We start from the raw sequence: 25,615 nt of genomic DNA, 5'->3' as shown, positions 1-25,615 counted from the left end.
TATGAAAATGAAATTGCGAAAGGAGATTTGACCACCTCATTTGTTTGTCGGAGAGCTTGGTCTGCGTCATGAAGTACTTAAGGCTTTGGTGATCCATTCGCAAAATGAAAGGAGTCCCTAATAGATAGTGCTTCCACGAGTCTAGAGCATGTAGAAGAGTTTTTTTCTCAAATATGCCTACAACTTGCTCAACAGGGTCGAGCCTTCGACTTTCATAGGCTATGGCGTGCCCTTCTTGGAGCAAAATAGCTCCAAGGAAATCACCACAAGCGTCGCATTGGACCTCAAATGGCTTTGAGAGATACGGCAATGTAAGCACAAGTTGAGAGATAAGCTTTTCAAAAGCATTTTTCTCCGTGGTGGACCATATATACCTAACGTTTTTCTTTGTTAGGTCATGTAATGGTCCCGTGATTTGTGAGAACTTTTCTATGAAGCGTCTATAGTATGCACACATACCTATAAAGCTTCTTAGTTCATGCAGATTCCTTGGATTAGGCCATCCTTTTATTATCTCTAACTTTGATGGATCCATTTGGATGCCATCTTGAGAGATAATGTGACGTAAATACTGAATCTCTTGTAAGAAAATTTCAATTCTTTCGATTAATATAAAGTTTATTCTCTCGTAAAACTTGAAATATTACATGGACGTGTTGTTTGTGTTCGTCTAATGAATTAGAGTAGATGATATATCGTCAAAGAACACTCCATTAAAGGTTCGGTGAGGCCTAAATAGTGTCTCCATCAAGCGGTTAAATGTGGATGGTGCCATGACAATCTACTCGTAAAGACCAAACGTAGTGTGAAATGCAGTCTTTACAATGTCTTGATCAACTAACCTTATTTGATGATAGCCACTTTTTAGGTCAATCCTACTGAAGTAGGTCGACCCTTGTAGCTTATCAAATAGGTCTTCTACCCGTGGAAAGGGAAACTTATTCTTGATAGTGATCCTATTTAGTGCTCTATAGTCGACATACATCCGATATGTGCCGTCTTTCGTTTGCACTAATAACACTAGTGAACAAAATGGAGATGAGCTAGGCCTAACCATGCCTTTCTCAACCAACTCATGCAATTGCCGTGATGAGCTTGAGAAACTTGATAAGGACGTTTATTAGGCGGTGGGCTTCCTAGAAGAAGTTCAATTGCATGGTCGTCATTCCCTCGTTTGGGAGGTAGTTCACAAGGGATGTCGTCATAAAAACATCTTGGAACCCCTTGAGGAAATTGGATAACTCTAGTTCCTTTTGATTGTTTATATTTTCTTTTGCTAAAGCATTAAGTTCATTTTGAGAATCTTTAACAAAAATCATATACACGGAAATAGAGCTCTTTATTGACTTATCAAAAGCTTGCTTATGTACAAGGGGTATCGTACTACCCAACTCTTTAGCATCTATGTAGATATATTTTTCCCTGAACCTAAAGTAGATTTTCCTTTCAAGGAATTTAACATTGGCAACCATGAGATCAAACCATGGTGCCCCTAGGATTACATCCTCATGCTTGAGAGGAGAGATGAAGAAATCCTCCTTGTCCACATAGCTTTGGACATGGAGCCTCAATTTCCCAATTAAGGGAGTGACTGAGGCTTCTTGTCCCTTGAAAGCACCATCGGTAGGTAGGACATCTCCCATCTCATAGGCTTGGATGCCTAGCCTGGTGGCCAACTCTGTGGATATGAAATTGTGAGTAGAACCAGGGTCAAAGAGAATAAAAGCATCATGTTCTCTTACCTTTCCCCAAGCATGGCATAGTGGAGATCCTTTGTGATGAGCATCCTCTTCTTGAATTTCGACCAAGGTAGCTCTAGGAGGCTCATTGCGTGTATTCTTGTGGGGGCAAGCATGATAGGCATGCCCTTGCTCCCCGCACTTGAAACAATGGTTATCTTTCCGATAACGCTCTAGCTCTTCAGAAGAGAGTTTGTTTTCGCCTTTATAAACTCCCTTCTCCTTAGCTTTGTTGTTGTTGGTGTTGCCTTTGGGAGACTTTTGGACGTTGTCCTTCCCCTTAGGCTCGTTCCCCTTAGGCTCGTTATGGTCCTTGTTTTCCGTGGGCTTAAGATTTCTCTTAGCCCCTTGTTGGAAGTTGATTCTTGAAGCCACCATGGTATGGTGTATGACCGCAGATATGGTGCCAAGTGACTCGAATGTTGGAGTGGCCTGGGAAATGGGTTCGAATGTGGTCAAGTGCTTTGTATCATTGCGAGCGAGAATGCTCGTTCTGGTAAAGAAATTGAAGATTCTCCTTTGTCTCTCTATCACTCGAGAGTGGTATATTGTTTATCCCAGTTCCCCTCTTGAAAGAGGTCTTTCTCGTCACACAGAGCTTGATCCTTGAGGTCACTTGGAGTTGGCCTAGCGGTAAAGGCGATGCTTTCGCCACGCCCGATATGGTTCAATTTGACATGCAGGTGTGGGCGCAATCTCTTAAAAGTAGCTAATGCTTGGGCAAAAAGAAAATAAAAATAAAAAATTCTCTTTGCTTCCCTCCACAGTTCGAGAGAAATGTGTCTCAGCTTAATATTGTGCCGTTTTCAATTTTGAAAATGCCGGTTGAAGGCAAGGGGAAAAGGAGAAGTTCCGCCCCAAAATAGAGAAAATTAGTGTAAAAACCCAAAAATAAACCTAATTTTCTAAAATTTCCTCTTGGAAAATTCGAGAAAGGGAAATTTGTATGTTTGGAAAGATGATTTTTCCCGAAGACTGCCTCCCTCTCATTTTAATTGTTCTCTTTCGTTGTTAATTGTTAATAAGTCCGATTACAGCATTAACTTAATTTAGGCTGATGTGTTCTTTGGGCATGGCGTCACAGACCAGGTAAAGCCTCCAGCCTGCGGAAGTTCAAAACCCTAGTCTGCGTTTGAAGGAGCTGAGACGCGAGTTGAAGCCGGTGAGGATAACGCACTGACTTCTTCTTTTCGATTGCGTGTGTCTAGTAGATCTACCGAGAGAGAGGCTTTGCTTGCATCCTTTAAGCTCTTTGAAGACCCTTGTGTGTATACATGTGTCAATGTGTGTGTGAGGTTAGCGTGTGCTACCCGCTGGCCCGGCTTGGCATGTCCAACGGTAGCAGGTTAGTCTTTCATATTTTTTCTGTTTGTTTGTGTGTGTGTGTGTGTTGTTCCCCTGTGTAGTGATCATGTAGAAACGCACGACATACACTCAGAATGAGTTTGTGTATAGTATGTATGTAATGCCCAACTGTTTTGGCCAAATTTGATATTGATTTCTTTCTTTGATGTAGAAGAGGGGCTACAGTGCACGCTGCACCTGGTTTAAGCGCTTTTTATCTGTCCTTTTGTTGCGTTTTGAGCTCAATAGCAGTCCCCTGTTCTTGTGTATATGTGAGTCTTGATTTTCAAAAAAACCCTCGTGCCGTCTATGTTTTGGTTTATGGTCTCGTGAATGGCTCTAAACCTGGTGTTGTTATGCTATCAGAAGGGCACATATTTTTTTTGCTTTGTGAGGTTCAGTTATGGCGGAGCATCCGCACCGCCAGAACAGCCCAGAAAGTGGTCATCAGTCAGATGAAGAATCTGGGGGTCACTATGGTGGTGGCCATGACTCTGTTAGAGAGCAAGATCGACTCTTGCCTATTGCGAACGTGAGCCGAATAATGAAAAAGGCACTTCCTGCCAATGCTAAGATCTCTAAGGAAGCCAAGGAAACTGTGCAAGAATGCGTTTCTGAGTTCATCAGCTTCATTACGGGGGAAGCGTCAGACAAATGCCAAAGAGAGAAGCGAAAAACAGTCAATGGTGATGATTTGCTATGGGCCATGGGTACCCTTGGGTTTGAGGACTATTTGGAGCCTCTTAAAGCTTATCTGCTTAAGTACAGGGAGATTGAGGGCGAGAGAGTCAGCATGGCAAAGCAAAGTGAGCAAAATATGAACAAAGAATCGGGCGCAATGAGTGGGTCTCCCGCAGGCTTGATGGGAGTTAATGGTGTTATTAATGGAGGGGGTATGCCAGGATCAGTGCAAATGATGCCGCCACAAGGAGGTTATGTCTATCCCCAACATCAATATGTGCAAGCACAATATCAAATGCAAGCAATGCAAGGTGGTGGCGTTGGTCGCCCCATTGGCGGTGGTGGGCCAGTGCGGGGAACCTAAGGTGCGAAACAGTATGTTTTGAGCTCTTGTTGCGTGTGCGTCTTAAATAGAGTTAGGATTCCTATAGAGAAAGAGAGAGTCGGGTGCTGCAAACTGTATCATAGTGTCTGGAACGTAGGTGTCCCGATAAGCTTTCATTACCTTAAGAGGAGACTTAAGCTAATAAGGTCTTAATTTTTTATTTGTGGCGTTGGCTGTCAAGGTAGGGTACAAAATTTGTGCATATATTTGTGTTGTTTGATTATTCTGGAAAAGAATATTGTATGTTGCTCAATGTTTGGGTGCTTTATACTGGTTCCGGGCATGACATAGTACTTTTGGTTCAGACTTAAATGATTAATAACTTCTGGATCTATATTGTTGTCTGAGGAGTTTAGTAGAGCTCTTTGCCACCTTTTTATATGCTCTTTACAGGTTGCCCTTTTTAATTTTGTCGACTGTCTCCTTACTGGTTACTTGAGATAGTCAAGAATGATTTTTGTATGGTTTGGTGATTTTTGTACTGTTTGGAAAGGTTCATTATGAAATCTTAGTTTCTGATAGCAGGACGCATTGAGTTTCAACAATTGGACTAGTTGGAGAGATGAAAGGGGGCGGCGGTGGCGGGGGGGGATCAGGTTTTTAATGACATGCAGTTTCCTGTAGAAGGAAAGTATGGCTATCATTCTACAGAGAGCTGATGGGGCGGTTTTCTCAATAGCTACGCCCTCCAATGGAGGAGATCCTCTAGATTGGCATCGCGATGCTGTCCCTATACAGATCACCCACAGCCGATGTGTTGGTGGATATCACTAAATCACACAAACCCATGGAAGAGATCTTTTGAATTGCTTTTTCTTTTGATGTCTTTTGATTAGTATATGACAAGAAAGAAGTCCACGTCAATGCATCTGATATATGCTGCTGTTACTTGAACTGTTGACCTTGACAAGTGCTGGAGACCTTATACTATATTCCCTTGTACAGCTTTTCTCCATAAATTTTTTGAAGGTGTTACTGTAATTATCCCTTCCATTCCTTGTGGATTTGGAATCTTCGAGTTTGCACATCTGTATCTTCAAACTTGATTGATTCTGAAAGGTCGTGTCGAAAGTTGGACATGAATTCTGGTGGTGACTGCTGTGAGTGTGGTGAGTCCCTTGCAAGGCATTCAGCAGAAAAGTTCTAATTGTGGCTGGCTGCAGGACTTTCATTCGTGATGCATTTTCTTGTCATGATTTGGATCATGGATTCTCTCTCCCCCCCCTCCCTGGTCTTGAGTTCAACTCACCTGGTCGGGTAGATATTTAAGGTCTCTTGGGATAGTTTCCTACGACGTTAAAATTCTCTTCTTCTTTTTCTTCTTCTTCTTCTCTCTCTCCTGTCTCCCCCAGGCGTATGACTGCACCGGCGACCTACAGACCCACCCTATCCACACTTCAGTAGAGTGGCACCTGCTCATGCTCGCCATGAAATCTGCAGGTTGGCGGTACGGTTATATGCTAATACCGCCCTGTCTGCGCCAGGGCAGACTTGCTGCGTGTCGCTCTCGGCTGGCTCGAGACAAGGCCCGCTGTCTAGCTCTTGTGCCACTTACAGGTCACGACCAGCTGCATCTGGCAAAATTTCTGACTATGGGCAGAACCTTACTGTTCTTGACAGTGACAATGCCTTCTCATGTGCTAGTTATTGTACATGAGGATTTAAACTTACAAAAGGTACATTTATATTGTAACCAAGGGGTAGAGGTTTTTGGGCAGTGGGCACTTAAAAGCAACAGTCTGTTTCTTGATGAAGTACGTTAGAAAGCCCTTGTAGGCTTCTAGAGTGACTTCCATGATGCGAAGTTTTATGAAAAAGTGATTTTTAAAAAAAAAACAAACTATAAGTTCTGGTAAATTCTTCGAATTTGATATGCAATTTGCTATGAAAAAAGCTCCAATGTCCGTTGCTTTACACACGAGTCATCTCTATGAAAAATTCCAGCAATATACCCACAGAGCAGGTGGTTAAACAAAGCAGGAAATTGTCTTTTTGGAGTGTTTGTAGGACTGAAAAGAGTACGTCGGGAGCTTTTTTTTTTGGAAGGGGGCGGGGATTATTGAAAGACTTTATTTTTTTCCGAGATTGGGGAGACCTAATTGATTTGAACCGCTTTTCTCGTGCTACTCACTTCTCTTTCCCCTAATCTTATTGAATTCAAAATCTTGTTGGGGTATGTAATTTTGATTGTATTGAACAGAAGAAAAAGCTTCCGTAACAGTTGGACGGTAATAAAAGGTCATAGCAAAACCGGTAGCTATTTGAACTAAGCCGGAGGTGAACGTGAGGAGGTTAACTTGATTCCTCCCAAACTTCTAAATCTTTACCCTATACAGTATTCACTATCATTTTTTGTCTTGCTACCTTGTCTTTATCTGTAGTCAATAGTTCGACCCCTAACACAACTTTCAAATGTAGTCAATTAGTATTTGATTGTTGTCAATCAGCATTTTGTCAACCCCCTATCACAATTTTCAGCTGTAGTCAACTAGCCTTTCAACCCCCGAGCTTAATTTTCTCTAGAAGGTCAATTCACTATTTACCAAAGCTATAACTTGCATACAACTTAGATTGCTCTCTCTCTTTAGAAAAGTGATTTTCAAGATAATCAATCAAACTCTTTGTGCTCCCTGTTAGACATTCAAATCCTTCCTCAATGTAACTAAAAAATTATGATTACAAAGTTTAAATTATAAACGTTTTATGCATTCAGACATTGTGTTTGCTATAGTGTAAGACCATGGGTATGATCATGGTGATCTCCTCCCGTTCAACTCCCTTAAAAGTAGAGCTTAGATCAACCATCGCAACCCGTTGCCATACATGTTGCACATATGGCTCCTAGCCATTGGCTTGTAGTAGGCCTAGCCCTTACAAACCTTTGTCCTCAAATTACCTCCTCCCCATGGGAACAATTCTTGTCATTGAAAACAAAAGTGATGTTTTCCTAAGTGGCACCTTCTTGAGGTGTTTTTTTTTTAATGAATGTACTCCATAGCAAATATGATGTGTTCGTAAGTCATGAAAATCCATGATGTTTTACACGTTTATAACATAGATTGGAAGTTCAATGAGGTTGATTAAGATACCATGGTCAACAATATTGTCACATTGTTGTAAGCATTGTTGTAAATGACTTACATAAAATACCAGATGGGCATGAGAGTGTGACGGAAGCTCTAAAATGTAGTATATTGGTTCTACTTGCTTGAGTATTTGAGTGGTCCACAATATCTTGGAAATAGCTTAGTATGTGTTGAATGCCCACTAAGCATGCATAACCTATTGATTTAAGTGTAGAACAATGACAGGATCAAACTATGAAAAAATATGCCATAAGCATTTTTCTATTTCATCCATCTCCTTTAACAAACCCAAACATAAAGATTTGTGTTTTCTATACTTTTAAACTGCTTTAGTCGAATGTTATCTTGCAAGATGTCTCGATATGTGAAACAATCTTGCATGAAAGTATAAGTTAACAAAAAATGTTGTGTTGCTTGATTGTGATCACAAGACTCAAAGAGAAGATACTCATGGAATTTGCCTTTGATAATGTGGAAAGTGGCCTCCCTTGAATAGTATTAAAATTGGTGCATGGCACATCAAAAGTGGTGCTCAATGGCTCTCATTTCATGTAGACGTTTTGTACATATAAAAAATTTGAAATCTTAGTATCCTTGGTTGTAAACATTTGTGTTGATGGAATAGGTACATATTCGTGAGCCATACTTGTCTAAGTGTACTGAAATAGTAGAAAATTTCTTTCAAGAAAACATAAACCAGAATTTGCTCCATGACATATAAATGACAAATTGGATATGCTCCCCAAGATTTTGAAAAGAAAGGTTAGGTTTATACAACCTATTGTGTGGTCTACATTATAATGTATCTAAGGGTAGGAATATTTTTAAGTGATCCTCTTGGCCATGCTCTTACAAAAACAAAGATAACTGATGTTTTAAAAACCAAGATACTGAGCAATATGTGAAAGCATATCATTCAATAGATGCAAGTAGACATAATAGTCATCCATGCATCACATAGTTTTTACAGATGCAAAAACAAATATAAAATTGATCATGCAATCAAAATATCTGTGAACTAAACAAGAAAACCAAGATATTCATGCTCGTACTGACAATGACATTATGTGAAAACCACTCGGGTGCAATTGCCAAAAACCATTCCTAATTTTGTCACATAAACTTGACCAAAGATTTGAGCATCTTGGCCTTATTGATCAGAAGATGTGTTTGAATCTTCGTGTTGCCAAAACCAAAATTTAAATCCTAATCTACACTTCGTAACCTTTTTAGCAATATGTGAAAGTTTCTCTTATAACTGACTAATAGCCATTATCTATAGTCCTGTGAGTTGTACCCACCATAGGCTACATCATCTCTGCAATGTCATACCAATAAAATGGAGGTAAATAAAAACCATCACATGGTAGAAGCTAAAAATCATTATATATGGTTTGAAGGACAACAAGTTTCCATAATAACTCTTCTAAGCTTGGAATTACAATTCGTTCAGCATGAGTTCAAAGTCCATAAAGATTTCTCTCAGAAATTCGTTGCAAAGTATGAAATCACATGCTTGAGAAACTAGGAATAGACATTATCATAGTGTACCTCTTTTCCTTGCTTGATGAGGATGATGATGTAATGTAAATGTAAAAATATGGATTAATAGCAGCTGGGACAAGTGACAAAAGCTATGGACTATGCAAAGGGATAACAAAATTATGGATATTTAATTATTAAACTGCTCTTTATGAGCTATAATCACTTTATGTCCGGGCGAAAAATTTGTAATCATTTTGAGCATTCAAGAAATCTATAAATAAATACCTATAACAAAAATGCTCACTCTTGCACGGGGAGAGATTGCACCCAGTGCCCTGTGTCATTCTTCTCATCTCTCACCTCTCTTATCACCGTGCTTATGTAGCACTCCACTCTACGAGGTGCACTTGCACGTGATGTGGTACTCTATCTCGTTCTTTATCTCTCTCAGATCGTGCACGGTTCTTGATTGTGTGCATGTGTGCCTTGCTAGGTATGTAGATATGTTGATTTATGGCTTGTAGCATGTTATTTTTGGTTTTGCAGGATCGTTGCGTTCTCATCTCTTGCAGTAATATCAGAGCTCAAACCCCGAGGGGTTCACCTTACATAGAATGTACCTATCACGTGAGTTCAACAGAAGGGTATTTAAATCCCTTAAAAACTTACAGAAATAAATTTACGTAAGGATATGTTTTTACAAACCTCAAAAATTTTTACAAAATTTAAAAGAAAAGGGTTCATTATATTTCCTAGAAAATTCACAGAATAGGGATTTTAGAAAAAGAGCCTGAACGCACGTGATATAGTGGTCTTAAATATAGTGAACCCCCCCAGGGCTCAAACAATGGTTTTGGTCATTTTGAAGTTGCAAAGATCAATAATCAATCCATAGATGCAGCTACCAACCACTGCCTTGTCGCCTTATTTTCAATCTGCATGGCAAGTTTTAGGTGTCAGCTCTTATCTCTTTCCCTTGGGGCTCTCTCTCCCTATCTCTCTCTGATCTCAGTCGACCAACGCTTCTTTCTTTCTCTCTCTGATCTCAGCTGACAAATTCTCTCTCTCTCTCTCTCTCTCCATGTCTTATATAGAGATTGAAGATGGAGTAGTTGTGGGTTCCCTGTAATGAAGAGGGAGCCAAGGTTGTGTAGGTGTCATGGTGCATCTGTTTTAGATCTACAAAATTGCAGGAGATTCTTGGATGGCTTGAGTAAAAGCAGTACTCTCTAAACCAAGTCTAATGAAGTCTCATCCTTAGCAATGGGTTGGCTGCTTTGTTCCTATTGCCCCCAACGAAAACCAAATTACTTGCATTGAGACAGTTCAAGCCAAGAATCCTCTCACATGCAAATAAAAAATCAACCTTGCAAAACAAAATGGTCACAGCCTAAAAAGGCATGCTCCTCTTCCAAACACACTTGACCCTATACACTCGATAGCTATTGATGCCTTGTTGATGTAAGGGCATCTCCTAACGACAAGGTGTGATGGCAGCGTCTCGAACATCTCCTACATGCTCGGACCGGTAATCATCAGAAGACGACTTGCCTTCAAAGTTGGGTAATGGTAGACATCTTCGGAAGATGGCTATTGGGCGCAGCTTGCGGCTGTGAGTACCATCATCAGGTTTGTGGCACCAACGGGATGATATGATAGGTGTACTTGGCACCTGGGATTGTTGTCAATAAATCATAAACGCAGCTAACTAGCTGATTGTGAAAAGCTTGGGGTGAAGAAACGAAATAAAAATAATTATAGAGACAGTATTGCCACCTAACTTGTGTTTGCTCCCACGAGCCTAAAGTAACCTACTTGCTTGCCTATGTCTTCTCGGGATTGATAGCTACCACATTTAAACTCCTCTTCTTTGACAAGTTCATTGTGATAAGTGGTTAAAGCTTCACTAGTCCTTTGATACCCTCTTTCTCGTCGGCACCTATGTATGGTTAGCGGTGGGGCTAACTCTTACGACAGGTGGATGAGAAGGGAAAACAAAACAAAAAATTAATTATAAATATTCTTCTACAACTCATATTCTTCTTCTTACTCTTCATTTTACTATACTTAATTTTATAAAGTAAAGCTTCTTCAATTTCCCCCTTTGATTCACTTCTCTCACGATTGAATTTTGTTAGACCGTAAAGGTCTCTTGGTTTCCTACTTGAAGATCTACTAGATGGTTAGTTGTATAGCATGACCCCTTAATCTATATCGTAGTCATGTAGTCTCTTCTTGCTATTTATATTTATAATTACTACGTCTAATAAATATACATGCATGCAATTTTTCCTATTGGCATACTCATCTGTATATCTAGACTAGCAGCTAGTTATTTCTATATGCAATTTTCCCTATTGGTATACTCATCCCTCTTATTAGTATATCTAGACCAGCAGCTAGTTATTTCTACAGATATATGCAACAAAACATGCAATTTTCATATCCTTGGGTATTTGTAGCTTTATATGGTTAATTACAAAAGCACTAAGCAAATTTTCATGCCATCATGAGAATCCACAAACAATGAACAATCCAAATACACTTGGAGTTTTTTAAATTAAGAATTATGTTTGTACAAATAAGAAAAGTTATGTACGAAAGAAGTATAACTTATCTATAATCATGGTGATCTCCATAGCCAAGATTGTTGCAAATTAGGAACTACATCCATAGCAATAGAAGCACAATGAGCGGCTCTACTCTCAAAAAATATAGGTCTACTCTCAAATAATCTACCCTGTTTGCTCACTGTTTAAAGAAAAAGGAAGGACTTTGATTCGTGCCAAAATACCCTCATGAATTATCTCACCTACTCATAACCATACAAGATTGAAGGCCTAGCTTTTGCCCCTGCACCATGGAATGCAACATTCTCTCAACCATCGTCCACCGCTTTTCTCTCTCATTGAATAGCTCTCATCAAGTTAGTAGATACCGATTCTTTTTACCGATTAATTGAGTGCTAAGCTTCTGTATTACTGTGGTGGATGATACCCATTTCCTCAATGAGGTGATATTTTATATCTATAAATTGTCTTGCAACACTTCATATTTAGTACGGTTTTCCCTTGGACGTGCTAAACATAAGTAAGTTATTGATCAATTAATTATTGTCGATGATGGATGGAAAAAGCACGGCCCCTCATAACAATACAAGCACTTACTATTGAGGTTTTTTTTAATTAAAAAAATGGATGACTAATTTGTTAACCTTAACACCTCTCATTATCATCTTCACTTTGTATTAAAAAAGATTCATATATGAGCATTATTATCTTCATTCTAGTAATTTACCAGTCATTCCTACCTTCAAAGGATATGTTTGCATGTTTCTGTAACCCTTTGACTTTCTAAGTTTAGTGTAAATAGTCAGAAAGTCCCCCATGTGAAATTTAAACTCAATATTGACTATTGAGTCTTTTATACAGCTGTACCACTATAGAGGCTAAGTGGCACTACTATTCTTTTTAAGTATTTTTTTGACATAAATTGATTTCTCTTAAGCAGGATGGTATCTTGTTTTATTTCATAGCCAATTATTAGCATAAATTTGACACATTTTAGATTTGTTAACTATAGTTTGGTGCGAGTTTGATAGTTGCAGTTCTCTTCTACTTGTACCTCCCTCTCTCTCTCTCTCTCTCTCTCTCTCTCTCTCTCTCTCTCTCCACACACACACACACACACACACACACAATGGTATATATAATTCTAGATACAATATATCCTCCAAGTACGTACATCAAATACCTCACTCCTCTTTTCATATTTCCTTTACCTACATTATCTTATGAGCTATGAATCCATCCATCTCTCACGATATGGCTTAAGCTTGCACCTGAATGGAATTTCTTTTGAGATGATTTGACATTGAGATATACAAATACTCACATGAGCTAAGGTGCTTTGGGATAATGAACAACAGTAAGTGTCAAACAGTTAGTAAATATCTTTTTTAAATGCCTTGCTTAGCACATTGGTCACGTGCACACTATTTTTCTTTTTTATGTAGTGCATAAATGCTCATCCTGGTGTAGATTCCCGGATTTAGGCAACACCCATTACCTTGTTAGGAAATAAAACGTAGCTAAATAGATATTTGAGTAGATTACTTAATGGAGAGAGATAGATTTCACACATAAGAGATTATAGAGTAGAGAGAGAGAGAGAGAGTACACATGATATACGTGGTTCACCCAATGTGGGCTACGTCGACGGGAAAGCAGCCACTCAATGGCTTTAGTACTTCAAAATGAGAAGTAGTTTACAAAGGGATTATACCCTTAATGGAGCTCCCGCTTTGCTTCACTCTCACCACCTCACACTCACCTTGTTGCATCAACTTCACACTATGAAATGTGTGTAGAAATGGCCTCCTTTTATAGGCCAAAAGGGCTGCCCTCTCTCATGAGAGGCAGCCATGTGTAGCCGCCCTTGTGTAGATAAGTCCAAATCGGACCCTCCAATCCGCCCATGTGTGGCCGCCCTTGAGAAGACAAGTCCGCTTTTGAATTCGGCCACCGGTCATTGACTTCCGACCACCGGCCAACCGACGGTTGTTTTCCGACCACTTTCCGGCCGCCGTCCGGCCATAATATTCCGGCGAAAAGGAATATTCCGGCGAGGGAAAAAAAGTCTCGGGGGTGGAAAAGTTGCCCCTGGTTTTTGACTGTGAAAATTTTGGTTTCCGGTGAGTGATTTACCTTCACGCACGATGGCTTCTCCTCATAATGGGCCTTACAAATGTGCGCTTTTACCACAGAAAATTACAAGGGTAAATCAGGCTCCATACTTAACATACCTGTGCAATTCCGTTGATTTAGGCAGTGCCAATGCAGATTTGACGATTTAAGCACCAAACCAACAAATAGCAGATTCACTAATTTAAATAATATTAGTGCATATTCGTCAATCTAGGCAACATGTCCTATTGGTGTCGATTCGTTGATTTAGGAAATACAGATCACAAAATCTTGCTATGGTTGACTGGCCAACATTGTCCCTAGTATGATTTTGTTACTCGAGTATATAATGGAATGGGACACTAGAATATATAGTATGCGGAGGACGACATGCATAAGAAAATTCAATTATTTAAATTTATGAATTTTTCTTTTGGTATATGATAATTTTAACATATTTTTGACAAGTATCGTTCTTATCTTAGTAACTGAGGAAAGTTGCTTTCCCAACGGAGAGGTATGTAATGAAAATGGATAAATATGTATTTATTGCAACTTACAGGTGGCAAAAGCCATGGACTATGTGAAGGGATAGCAATATTATGAATATGTAATTATGAAAGTGCTCTTTATGAGCTATGGTCACTCTATGTCCGAGCAGACAATTTGTATTTATTTTGAGAAATCAATAAATCTATAAATAAATACTTGCAGGAGGAAAATGCTCACTCTTGCACGGGGGAAAATTGCACCTAGTGCCCTATGTCATTCTTCTCATCTCTCACCTCTCATCTCTCCGTGCTTGTGTAGCACTCCAATTTAGGAGGTGCACTTGCACGTGCTCATGTACTCTTGTCTCATTCTCTATCTCTTCGGATTGTGCACGGTTCTTGATTGTGTGTATGAGTGCCCTTGCCAGGTATGCAAATCTGTTGATTTATGGCTTGTAGCATGTTATTTTTGGTATTTTGCGGGCCCTCTGCGCTCTTGTCTGTTGCAGATGATGAATTGAAAGTGCCATGCTTCTAGAAACTTGAGGGATGGACAACCAAGGCTGTGTTTTTTCACCACTCATTAGTCTGCATAGCATAACTTAAAATCGGTGAAAAATAAAAAAAACTTTATTCTGCAAAGTTGGAAACCACAATGATACTGATAGGAATCACATGACTCACGGGCATATTGTTGAAAAATTTATGAAAATAGAAAACAACCCCCTCCTAAGATGATTTGTAGAGTAAAGAGAGAGACCTTCTCTGCTACAAACGAGAGCGCAGCATCCCTGTAAAATACCTCAAACAACATGATAGAAACGATAAAACACTGCAAATATTCATACCTGACAAAACGCACGAATTGTACGAGCATATAATCAAGAGCAGTCGTAGACTAAAAGAGATAGAGAACAAGACATAGCACACAAGCACATGCAAGTGCACCTCTTAGAGTCGAGTGCTACACAAGCACGACGAGAGAGAAGAGAGAAGGGGAGAGAGAATAGACACAGACACTGGGTGCAATCTCCCCCCGTGCAAGAGTGAGTATTTTTTTCTTGCACGTATTTACTTTATAGATTTTTGAATGCTCAAAACGAATACACACTGTTTGGTCGGACATTAATTGGCCATAGCTCATACAAAGCACTTTAATAATACAATGATAATAATCTTGTATCCTTTGTACATTCCATAAAGCATCTATGCCTTTGCCACTTGTCAACTACAATAAACAATAAATACAATAATTCATCATTTCCATTACATTCTCCCCCCTCCTATGCCTATGTGATTTGATGCTAGTGTAAGACCATGGGTACTATCATGTTGATTTCCTTCGATTAAACTGCCTTAAGAAGAGCTCGTTGGCTCAACAACCAGGACCACTTGCTATGCATGCCATACATGTGGCTCCTAGCTAGCTTTGCCCTTACAAGACCCTTGTCTTGACATATAGGATCTTAGTTGCTTTGTGAAAGACCTTGTCTTGCAAAGCCTGGACGGTCCTTATACCTACAAGTTTTGCTTGAGTTGTTGCAAAGAGTCGTTATAGGAAAATCTTTTGTATGCTTAGTGGTGCTTAAGCCCTTCAGCTCTTTGGAATAAATTCATTCTTATGGGTTGATGGATGATTCAATGTTGCAATTTATATGGTTAAGCATCTATTTTATCTCTTAGTGCTATGGTATGCTTCTGCAGGAAACAAGGTGCTTATGGTAAAATTTTAGGTTCAGAAACTCACCTTATAATGGGTAATGTTGGGGTCTTGCACACTCTCTTCAATTTATCTTGTCGATGTCACAAAGTGGCAGGTAATATGAAGACAACCTTTCATATTTTGCCACAACACCACTATTTTAATAGCATGCATAACCCTAAACCTAAAATGGCAAATCGAACTTTGAAGCAGCATGATGCTAAATTTCTTTGGACATTGCCATATTAGCAATGTTTGGGAAAAATGTGTCTTAGCTTAATATCGTGCTGTTTCCAATTTCAATGATGTTGGTTGATGGCAAAAGGGGAAAAGGAGAAATTCCACCCCAAAATAGAGAAAAATAGTGTAAAACTTAAAAGATACCACTAATTTTCTAAAATTTACTCTTGGAAAACTCAAGGAAAGGAAATTAGTGTGTTTGGAAAAATGAATTTTCCCAAACACTGCATATTAGCCAAGTCTTGTAGATGTCCGCATTGAAAGGAGAGAAACTCAGGAGGCAGGTGATTAAGAGGAGATGTAGGAGTAGCCACACATAGAACTTAAAGGACTGAAATCTTGTCACATATGGTACATGGCAGACAAGTTTTCCATTGATAACTCTTTTTCCACGCTAAAAGTGGCCAAACAAAGTGTATAGAAGCATGGCTAGAAAAATACATTTTTCCTAACCGAAGCAGATAAGGGCAAGCTTGAAATTCTCCCGGTTTTTAGGTCAAAATTTAAAGCTTTTACCGGTAATTACACTAAAACTTGTGAAAACTTCCCGGTTTTCTTCAAGGCAATCTCAAAATCTAACTGGGATTTCAGGATTTCAGCCGGTTATAATACATTGGACCCCGGTTTTTTTCTAACACTGTATAGAAGAATGGCTAGAAATTAACTCATGGAGTCATCACATTGGGCAACATAAAGTGGCAAAGTCTTATTTTTCTTCCTTAGTTGCAATCTACTAGTATTGTGACCATCGATCAAGAGGCTTATTCCTACTAAAACTTTAATAGCTTGCTCTTGATCAAGAGGCTACTGATGACAAAATAAGAGAGCTAACAAGACCATGTCCAATATGGCACGTGGACTCGGTGCCAACATTCAAAAAGCGCGACAAAAGAAAAAAAGCAAAAACATCTTGTTTTACATGTCAAAGCATGGCATATAACAAGTTTTAGGAGATCTCCCTTCCAAGAGTGATCTTCTACTCTCTTCTTCAATGCCCACAAACTCTTGTTGCCTTCTTGCTTGTGCCCTTGCTCTCTTCCCGAGGGCTAATCTACGAATGTTTGCGATCTCATTTCTCTTACTTTCCAATGTAGAAGCTCTTCTTTTCTCCAGATTTTGCTGTTGAAAAAAATTATTACTATGTCAAGAACTTCAAAGAGCCAAAAATATGAAAAAGGATAGCTTTCACTTTGTCTTGCAATAACTACAGATTGATGACAAAGTACCATTTATTTTCAGTACAATTTTGAGTTGGCTTTTTGATGACAGGAAAATTCCCTTGTTGGAGTCTCATATTAGGACAATTTTTTTGTCTTTGACATGAAAATGGTAGTAAGCCTACTTGTAGGTTATTCGAATCTTTGGGTGGGAATTCACATCATTGAAAATTTATGATTATGTGTATGTCATTGTGCTTAAGTACTAACAAGCCTTGGTGTGTGTGTGTGTGTGTGTGTGTGTGTGTGTGTGTGTGTGTGTGAGAGAGAGAGAGAGAGAGAGAGAGAGAGAGAGAGAGAGAGAGAGAGAGAGAGAGAGAAGGAGAAGGGTTTAATGTTGTAGGAACAATCCCAAGAGACCTCAAACATCTATCCGAACTCAAGACCTGTTATTGAAGAGGGAATTGGGATAGCCACACACAGAGAGAGAGAGAGAGAGAGAGAGAGAGAGAGATCATATAGTAGTAGACAATTTAAAGGAAAGATAAAATGTAATGTTGATGAGTATAAGGGGGCGAGTTGGCTGGGATGGCAGCCCTGCTAGCCGATGTAATTATGGTCCGTGGATGACGTCATGGCTGAACACGAGCACGACAAGACCTTGTAATTATTTGGGATGATAAATTTAATTCACTCACAATTGTGAGTTTTGCAAAAAAAAAAAGTAATGTTGATGATTACGTGGACAAGATCAAGTAGTTATCTCAAGATTACCTCTGAATGTCTCATGCTTGCCTCCACACTTGCTTGTTTTGAAGTTTCCCAGGCCTGAATCTTTGCAAGGGCCTTCTCAAACCTGAAGAGAAGAGCAAGCTCAAAATTGCAACAATTGAAAACACGAGGAATTTCAAGATGTCTCACCGATTATTGGAGTTGGCCTTTTGCGTGGCTTCCCATGCTTTGATGTATGCCTCCGTTTTGTCTCTATTGACTCTGGCAAGAGCCTCACCTGAGGTCACTAGATGTAAAAGAAAAAAAAAGACTTCAGCATAATGTACAGGCTTGAGTTATATTTACAGATTATGTTAATTTTAGTTATGTTGTTAGGTGCCAAGATTTAGCTATCCTTTAAGTATGGCTTATAAAATGCAAACCCTTCTTTGAATGAAAGCCTGGAACACTGCCAACCACCATGTTTAGCTTGTAAACCACTATTGCCCTGAATGCTTTTGGTGTGGTTGGGACTTCTACCCTTTATATATATAAGAGAATGCCACTTTCCATCTAGCAAAAGGAGGGCATCATTCAAGGGAAGATGCTTACACATTTCCCACAGGTGGCTTGCTAGGCCATTGCCACTTCAAGAAACATTTTATGGAGTTAATGATTGTAGACCAATGCTTGTTTATAGATTTTGGGATGCCATGTAGTCACCTTAAAATAGTGAAATTTTAAAGTAGTTTGAATACTCTCTCTCTTTTTTTTTTTTCCGTTTCCTCGCCAATCCAATTCGTATAACACCTAGAAATAGAAAGAAATGAAACAGATACTTTGAAATACGTGTAGACCAATGTTCGAGAAAAACCTTTATCCTAAACATACACAAGTCCTTGTAAGCCAATTCTTGAGTGGTCATTTTGTGAATTAAACTATATTTTTTGATATATTTACAGTCTTCTGGCAAAATCTAAGCAAAATTTATTCCTTTGCACCGTCCTCTCGATGCGTTGTCTTGAAATTTCCAATTGGCTCAAGGCTAAGTTGAGATACATTTTCCTTGAACGGTGATGTAGCCCCAATATGCTCATATAAGTAGGTTGAGCGAACTTTCCCAACCAATGAGAAAAAGGACCCTTTTAAAATCCGGTCGGCTTTTATGTCGAAAAACGTACTTGTCAATGTCCACACTAAATACTCTTATCTTTGCTGGGTTTCTAATAGAAAAGCTTGAAATTCCAAATTTCAGCCATGAAAATACACTTTTCGGTTTTTTTGGAGCATTGTTAATCATGTAATTGGGTCGTGGAAGGGCCATCGAGCCATACACTTGGAAAACGAGAGACTAAGAGAGATACCATTGACCATCTTTTGACGTCAATACACTTTGCATACAAAAGCCATACTTTGCAACTGATTTGTGAAGGAATTGATTCTACTAAGCATTGAAGGGAGCATACGAATCTTTGAGCATTGCACATAATGCGCTAGCATGATTCAAGTTCTAGCTGAATCGATATTGGCACCTATTCACTCTATCTCAATTCATTAGACCGAATCTCTAGAGATCCAACGAAGCTTTATAGCTTCTGTACAACATTTTATTGAATGGTGAAGCAGCACTGACGTATTGAGCTCACAACTTCGCGATAGCAAACCTGCTGTTGAGCTAAGCCAGTTTGTCGCGATGGCTCAAGTGATCACCTTGCGAGCTCTTATTTATAATAAAAAAACTTGTGCTGCTCTCCGTCGCCTCAAACGCCTCCTATCTTTCCTACCGTGGTGCCACATGGCTCTCGTCCTGCCCAAACATCCGTTGCGAGCCAATGCCGCCAGCTATCTACCACCCAGCTCCCCTGTTAGCTCTCCGACTCGAGTGCCAAGGCCAGCTAGTTGGCACACACCTTTTTCCTTTTTGCTTGGAGTTAATCCCAAAGGGTCTTGTTTCATTCGCCTTAATTGAAACATTGGCACCACCTATTGAGGTGATTTCTTTGTCCCTGAAGTAAAGGATACATTCACACACACACACACACATATATATATATATATATATATATGAATGTATATATATATATATATATGAATGTACACACATGCACAGACAAGTCCCTTGGGTTTGCTCGCACGGCATTTCTTATGTTCTTCTTTCAAATTGTGCATCGAGCATAGGAGACATATGCCAATAGAGACATACGCCAATAGAGAAGCATGAAACATATCCCCTCCCAACGTAAAGATAAGTATTTGGAATATGTTGGGAATCTTGATCATGTGTCCTCTGATTTGCTAGAACATTACCAAGCCTTCACCGTCTCTAATCCCTCTACACGCCTCCACGAGTAAATTCTCTCAATGAGGTCTCCCCAATCTCCAAAAAATAACAAAGTGAAAGTTCACTATGGCCTACATAAGGCTATTGAGAGGGCTTTAATATTTATAAGAGAAGAGAGTTCTTTGTGAGAGAGAAAATGAGAAAGGGACACTGGCATTTTAAAATATTTGTGACATCACTGAAAAGAAATGCAAGGATGAACTATTTAGATCACAATATATTCCAAAGATTAAAAATTGATGGATAGAAAAACACTTGGCAGCATCAAGTAAGAAAACAAGAAAAAATAAAGTGAAATTAGATGGGAAAGATTATGCGTGGGCGTGGCCCAGCAACCTTATACCCTTTTTGCTTTCTAAAAGAAGCCTTCAGTTGAGTTGGGTTAGGCATACTTTCAATGTTTTCAGTGCCATGATTGAGATTTACAATAAATATTATTTCAATTTTAATATAGTAAATGGATCTTTTTATTTCACTTTCATTTCATATCATGACATGTCTTGACTTTTCTTGTGTTCTATTTTTTTTTAAATGTTAAAGTGAAACTTCACTTGTATAATTCTAGTAAATCCTATGGATAAATATCACACACACACACACACACACACACACATATATCAATAAAATAAAAATTTATTCCACATTTCATTTCACAGCCTTACATGGCTTGACTTTTCTTACATTCTATAACTTAATTCTAGTAAATATTCATGAAAGTCTATTTTATTAAGCGACCGTCGACTGAGTTTTCTCCTCACAAAGAAGCAAACCAAAAAAACTAGCATAAATTTAAAATTTGATTTTTGAACTATTTTCTCACATATTTCACCAATTTTTTTTCCTTTACCATGGTTTGCAACCAGCTACTCTTCATTTTCAACCGACTCAAGGCTAAGCTGAGGCAATCCTTGCTTGAACAATGATACTACTTAAACTCAACCTAATGATTTTATCACGTTCTAATTGTTTTAGAAAGCCACCGTGATTCTTTCACTTGTTTAAAGAGGGAAGTAAACAACTATCAACACCCTCTTACAAGGACCTACAAAAATAGTAAAAAAAGAAGTTTTTTATCATTAGCTTGTCATGTGGCACTAATCCGGAAGCTTTATCCAATGGTCTAGAGATGCACCCAAAATCCAACCCTTTACTAAGGACTACTTATGTAGTCCAGAAAACCTTTCAAAACATCTTAAGTGCATAAGTGAGGGGTGAGATTAGGAAATGAAAAGACCCATGAAAGCGAAAAGTGAAAAGACTTTTTGTGTCCATATAAACGAGACTAGTATGTGACCCGTATGTTGTTGTGGCTAGAAAATGCATGTCTTCTATTCTTACAACTACATAAGTGAAAAATTATATAGAATTATGTATGCAAGAGGCATCAAATATTATTTTAGGACCAAGCTTGGCAGGTTCTCACACGTTATGTAGGATTTTCTAGCCCTTATTCAATGGATCTAGGAGTGCTTTATAGATATTGAAGAGAGAGAGAGAGAGAGAGAGAGAGAGAGAGAGAACTAAACAACTGCAAGCAACCTAGAGAACTAAACAACTGCAAGCAACCTAGAGAACTATCTTTAGAAGTAACATTTCAAAATTAGTAGGTAACATTACACTTTTTTTCTTGAGCTTTGCTCCCAATTCATGAAGTCTCCAACGTTTATGGCATTCATCATATAATAGAACTCGCTTCTTGTTAAGTAGCATGCTAGAGAGAGAGAGAGAGAGAGAGAGAGAGAGAGAGAGAGAGAGTCTGTGTGTCTGATTATTTGAGAAAAAAGAGAGCTACAGAGGGCCTCCTAGCTCCATGATAAAGGAGAATTTAACCTTAAATAGCTTCTCCAAGGAGCCGATACACATCTTTGGTCAACATGGAAGACGATCATGCCTATGGATACCACATCTAAGAGATGCAGGTGGCCATGGACATGTAGAAGATGTATAGTGCCATTGCCGCCCAATGAGCCATCTTGTGAGGAGTACCATCGCCACTTGGTTGCACTCACATCGATCTGGTATGCTAAAGATGGATAATTGCAAGTCTTTAAAAGAGGTGAAAAGAAGCACAACTCATGTTTGCTCATTGGATGACTTATACATCAGACTCGACATTGTTTAGTCCATGGGATTGACCCCTAACTTGATGTAGGAAGAGATGAAGAATGGTTTACATACATTGAAGCATGTTGTTGGGGTGCTAGCCTTCAAAGGATCATGTCCATACCCATCCCACATTCATGCAAACCAATAGTCCAAGAAACCATTAATGTGTTAGACACCATGCAAGGTCTAGATGAGGAAGAATCTCCCCCTTCATCATCATCAATAGATGTTGCATCAATGACACCTTCAACAAATAATGTGTAAGGCATTGCAATACCTTCCTCTCCCTACTAAAAGTCTCAAAGATTTCACCTCTTGTAACATTGATATTATGTATCCCAGTGCTAGAAAAAGAGCTAGGTTTAGTGCAATCCCACCTAGAAATGTATCTGAGTGTACGCTTATTGTAATCATATGTAGGTTTTCCAAGTTTTTTTTGGAAAACTATTGTGTATTTGAGTGCTAAAAAGAACCTACGTTTAATTTGAACCCACCTACAAAATAAGACCTTAAAATATAGTAAATTTGCCTCTAAAATTTCTCATATGTACGCTTTCCAAGTTTTTGGGAGCAAGTATCGTGTATCTCACTGCTTTAAAAAAACCTACAAAATACAGTAATCTAACCTACAAATTTTGGTATTTACCTCTAAATTCTAGATTTGAAGATAAGAACTCCTACAAAGTTTAGAAAAATTTAGCGTAAAAACCATCAACTACAATAAACTTGCCTCTAAAATTCCTCATAGGTAGGTTTTCCAATTTTTTGAAAAAAGCGGTGTACGTGAGTGCTCGAAGAAAATCTAAGTTTAATGTAATATAGTAAATTTGCTTCCTTGGAAAGTGACCCCAAAGAGTAAGAACTCCTAACAATGGGGGTGCCAAGGGCCACATAAGTGCATTCTAAGAGGTTACATTTAAATATGTTGTACACATTGACCAAAAAAAGCAACACATTGACCAAAACAAGCCGGAAGGTTTTTTTAAAGAGCCCCTCAATAGCTATTTTAGTTTGCTCATGTCAAATACTTGCATGATGCCACATGCCTTTGAGATATAAGGATAGACAATTGTATCTAGACATGAGCCCTCACCTTGCCTCATGTGAACACTAATCAGATATTCCTTACCCTCACCCTTCTCCTTCCAGACATATGCAGCATCCTTAACTACAAACAATAATACATGGAAAAAAGCACTGTTGCTAGACAAAAAAACCTAGGTTCAGTGTAATCCCACCTACAAATTTTGAGGTTTACCTCAAAATTCTAGATTTGTAGGTGAGAAAACTCACAAAATTCAAAGAAATTAGCAGGAATGAATTATAGATCAAAGGGGAGGCATACAATCATCATCATACATGCAAACTGAGTAATTCAAATATAGAAACTTTCAAATATTGTAAATTTATCTCTAAAAGTTTATCAAATGTAGCTTCTTTAAATCTCAATTTTTGGTGGGATTCTCCAAGAGCCCTTGATGGCAACCTCCAAAATTCGTAAAAACCTTTATTGGCAAATTTTAGAAAAATCGTGTAAAGACCTCCGATTATACTTTTCTCATATGTAGGTTTTCCAATTTTTGAAAAAGAGCACTATGTATCTGAGTGCTCAAAAAAAGGTTAGGTTTAGTGTAATCCCACCTACAAATTTTAAATTCTAGATTTGAAGGTTAAAAAAACCCATGAAGTTTATAGAAACTTAGTATAAAAATTCTCAAATATACTAAATCTTGAGATGAAAGTTCTCATATGTAGAACTTCTAAGTTTTTGGGGAAAAGCACTATGTATCCAAGTGCTCCAAAAAACCTAGGTTTCGTGTAATCCCACCTACAAATATTAAGATTCACCTCTAAATTCTAATTTGAAGGTGAGAATTCCTACGAAGTTCATAGGGAAAAACCTAGGTCTAGTGTAATCCCCCCCATAAATTTTGAGATTTACATTTAAATTCTAATTTGAAGTTGAGAACACCTACAAAGTTCAAAGAAATTTAACACATAAACCTTTAAACATAGTCAACAATTTACTCCGTCTTCCATTGTTGCCAACTTGCAATTGTTCACCACCTGCCCTAGATTTTCTTCCTGTCTTGGATTCGTCAGCTTGGGTTTACTCGCCTTTGTGCATCATTGGCTATGGGACCAATCTCTCTCTCTCTCTCTCTCTCTCTCCGCACACACACACACATAGAGCACATAATCAATGTCATACGTGAACAAAGAGAGATAGAGAGTGAGAAAGAGTGAGAGGACACTTGCAGGTGCAACTCCTAGAGCGGAGTGCTACGCCTGCACGATGAGAGAGAAGAGATGAGAGGAGAATAATAACGCAGACACTGGGTGCAATCTCCCCCCGAGCAAGAGTGACCATTTCCCTCTTGCATGTATTTACTTTATAGATTTTTTGAATGGTCAAAGTGAGTACAAATTGGCGGACCAGTCATAATTGGCCAAAGCTCATAAAAGAGCACTTGAATAAAAAATGTACATTAAATATATATCCGTTTGCATGGGCCTAGATCGATCAAGCCTTTTGCACCTGTCAGCTGCAATAAATAGTAAAATATCAATTCCATTACATACCTCTCCATTGGAAAGCAATTGTCCTCAGTTGCAAAGATAAGAATCTGCAAACTATATTGGTCAAAAAAAGTGATTAGTATTCTGTGTTAGTAAAATCTCATAAAATGCAAGAAAAAAATTATTAAACTGAACAACATTGTTTATGTATGTCGTCATCCATATACTATCTAATTCTAATGTCCCATACCACTAGAATAAGCACTATATGTCATACCTTGATGAATCAGGATATCATTGGTCACACTCATCATTCAATAATCAATTCTCATCAATATCAAGTTTAATAACATAAATATTGTCGCAACAAAAGAGCATCATATACTAATTTCAAATCCAAATTCAAATCCAAATATCTGCCAACATATACCCGATAATAAAATCATACTAAGGACAGTGGTGGCCAGCCATTGCAGCATGATTTTGTGATCGGTGTTGCCTCAAACGGAATACAGCAAGAACATGCTCACAAAAAAATATGGATGTCAAAAATGCACAAAATCACTATTGTTCACTTTTACCTTCTTGAATTTGCAAAAATCTTCTTAAATTCAACAATATGTGTCCAAATGAGATGAAATTTTGCAAACAAGCTTAAATCATCATTTCCAAAACTCATTGTGCCGTTAGAAGTGCAGTTCGACTTTCGGATCTTGACTTGAGACATCATACGCATATGATGTCTATTTGCTCAGAATTAGCCCAAACTTGAAGTTTAGACTTGTTGGGGTATAAAGCCCAATGTGGTCGCCCAGGTAAGTGGACGGGCCACCAGGTATGTACACATATTCTTTTGTAAAAACCTAATAAGAACTCACTATGCTCTACACATTACAGTAGAGCGAGTTCACCATATCGTCGTGCTCTTCTTCTCGCACTCTC

At 38.6% G+C, this 25,615-nt stretch overlaps 1 protein-coding gene and 1 pseudogene across 5 annotated transcripts; one reads left to right on the top strand and one right to left on the bottom strand.

Annotated features, from left to right (window-relative positions):
• Nucleotides 1-2,746: 2,746 nt before the first annotated feature.
• On the top strand, nt 2,747-4,481 carry LOC147433859 (nuclear transcription factor Y subunit B-1 pseudogene; annotated as a pseudogene). Of its 3 annotated transcripts, none has more exons than XR_015185315.1 (2): nt 2,747-2,901; nt 3,450-4,481. The product of XR_015185315.1 is annotated as a nuclear transcription factor Y subunit B-1 pseudogene, transcript variant X1 (transcript). The 3 variants fall into 3 exon arrangements; XR_015185317.1 differs by lacking the exon at nt 2,747-2,901 and adding an exon at nt 2,908-3,084; XR_015185316.1 differs by lacking the exon at nt 2,747-2,901 and adding an exon at nt 3,099-3,355.
• A 12,011-nt stretch (nt 4,482-16,492) lies between these two features.
• Nucleotides 16,493-18,295, bottom strand: LOC147433858 (remorin-like). 2 transcript variants are annotated; one of them, XM_086489818.1, is made up of 4 exons: nt 18,150-18,211; nt 17,917-18,004; nt 17,770-17,851; nt 16,493-16,957 (listed from the first exon to the last, which is right to left on the bottom strand). In XM_086489818.1, exons 1-4 carry the CDS (start codon nt 18,187-18,189, stop codon nt 16,754-16,756), a joined length of 414 nt encoding a protein of 137 aa, XP_086345944.1. In that variant the 5' UTR covers nt 18,190-18,211; the 3' UTR covers nt 16,493-16,753. The 2 variants fall into 2 exon arrangements, with proteins under 2 accessions (XP_086345944.1, XP_086345943.1); XM_086489817.1 differs by having other exon boundaries at nt 16,532-16,957; nt 17,917-18,013; nt 18,150-18,295.
• Between the last annotated feature and the right edge of the window lie 7,320 nt (nt 18,296-25,615).

Source organism: Adiantum capillus-veneris, chromosome 19, assembly GCF_014529385.1.
Source record: "Adiantum capillus-veneris isolate H3 chromosome 19, ASM1452938v2, whole genome shotgun sequence".
Taxonomy (NCBI): domain Eukaryota; kingdom Viridiplantae; phylum Streptophyta; class Polypodiopsida; order Polypodiales; family Pteridaceae; genus Adiantum; species Adiantum capillus-veneris.
Note: the sequence above shows the minus strand (reverse complement) of the source record. Positions and strands in the feature narration are given on the sequence as shown.

What these genes read in the sequence shown, in the direction of transcription:
- LOC147433858 (XM_086489817.1), bottom strand. Translation starts at nt 18,189, where the DNA reads ATGGTGGTTGGCAGTGTTCCAGGCTTTCATTCAAAGAAGG. An exon ending in AAGGCCAACTCCAATAATCG is followed by an intron (nt 17,852 to 17,916) that starts GTGAGACATCTT and finishes TCTTCTCTTCAG; the next exon opens with GTTTGAGAAGGCCCTTGCAA. An exon ending in CAAGCATGAGACATTCAGAG is followed by an intron (nt 16,958 to 17,769) that starts GTAATCTTGAGA and finishes TTTTTTCAACAG; the next exon opens with CAAAATCTGGAGAAAAGAAG.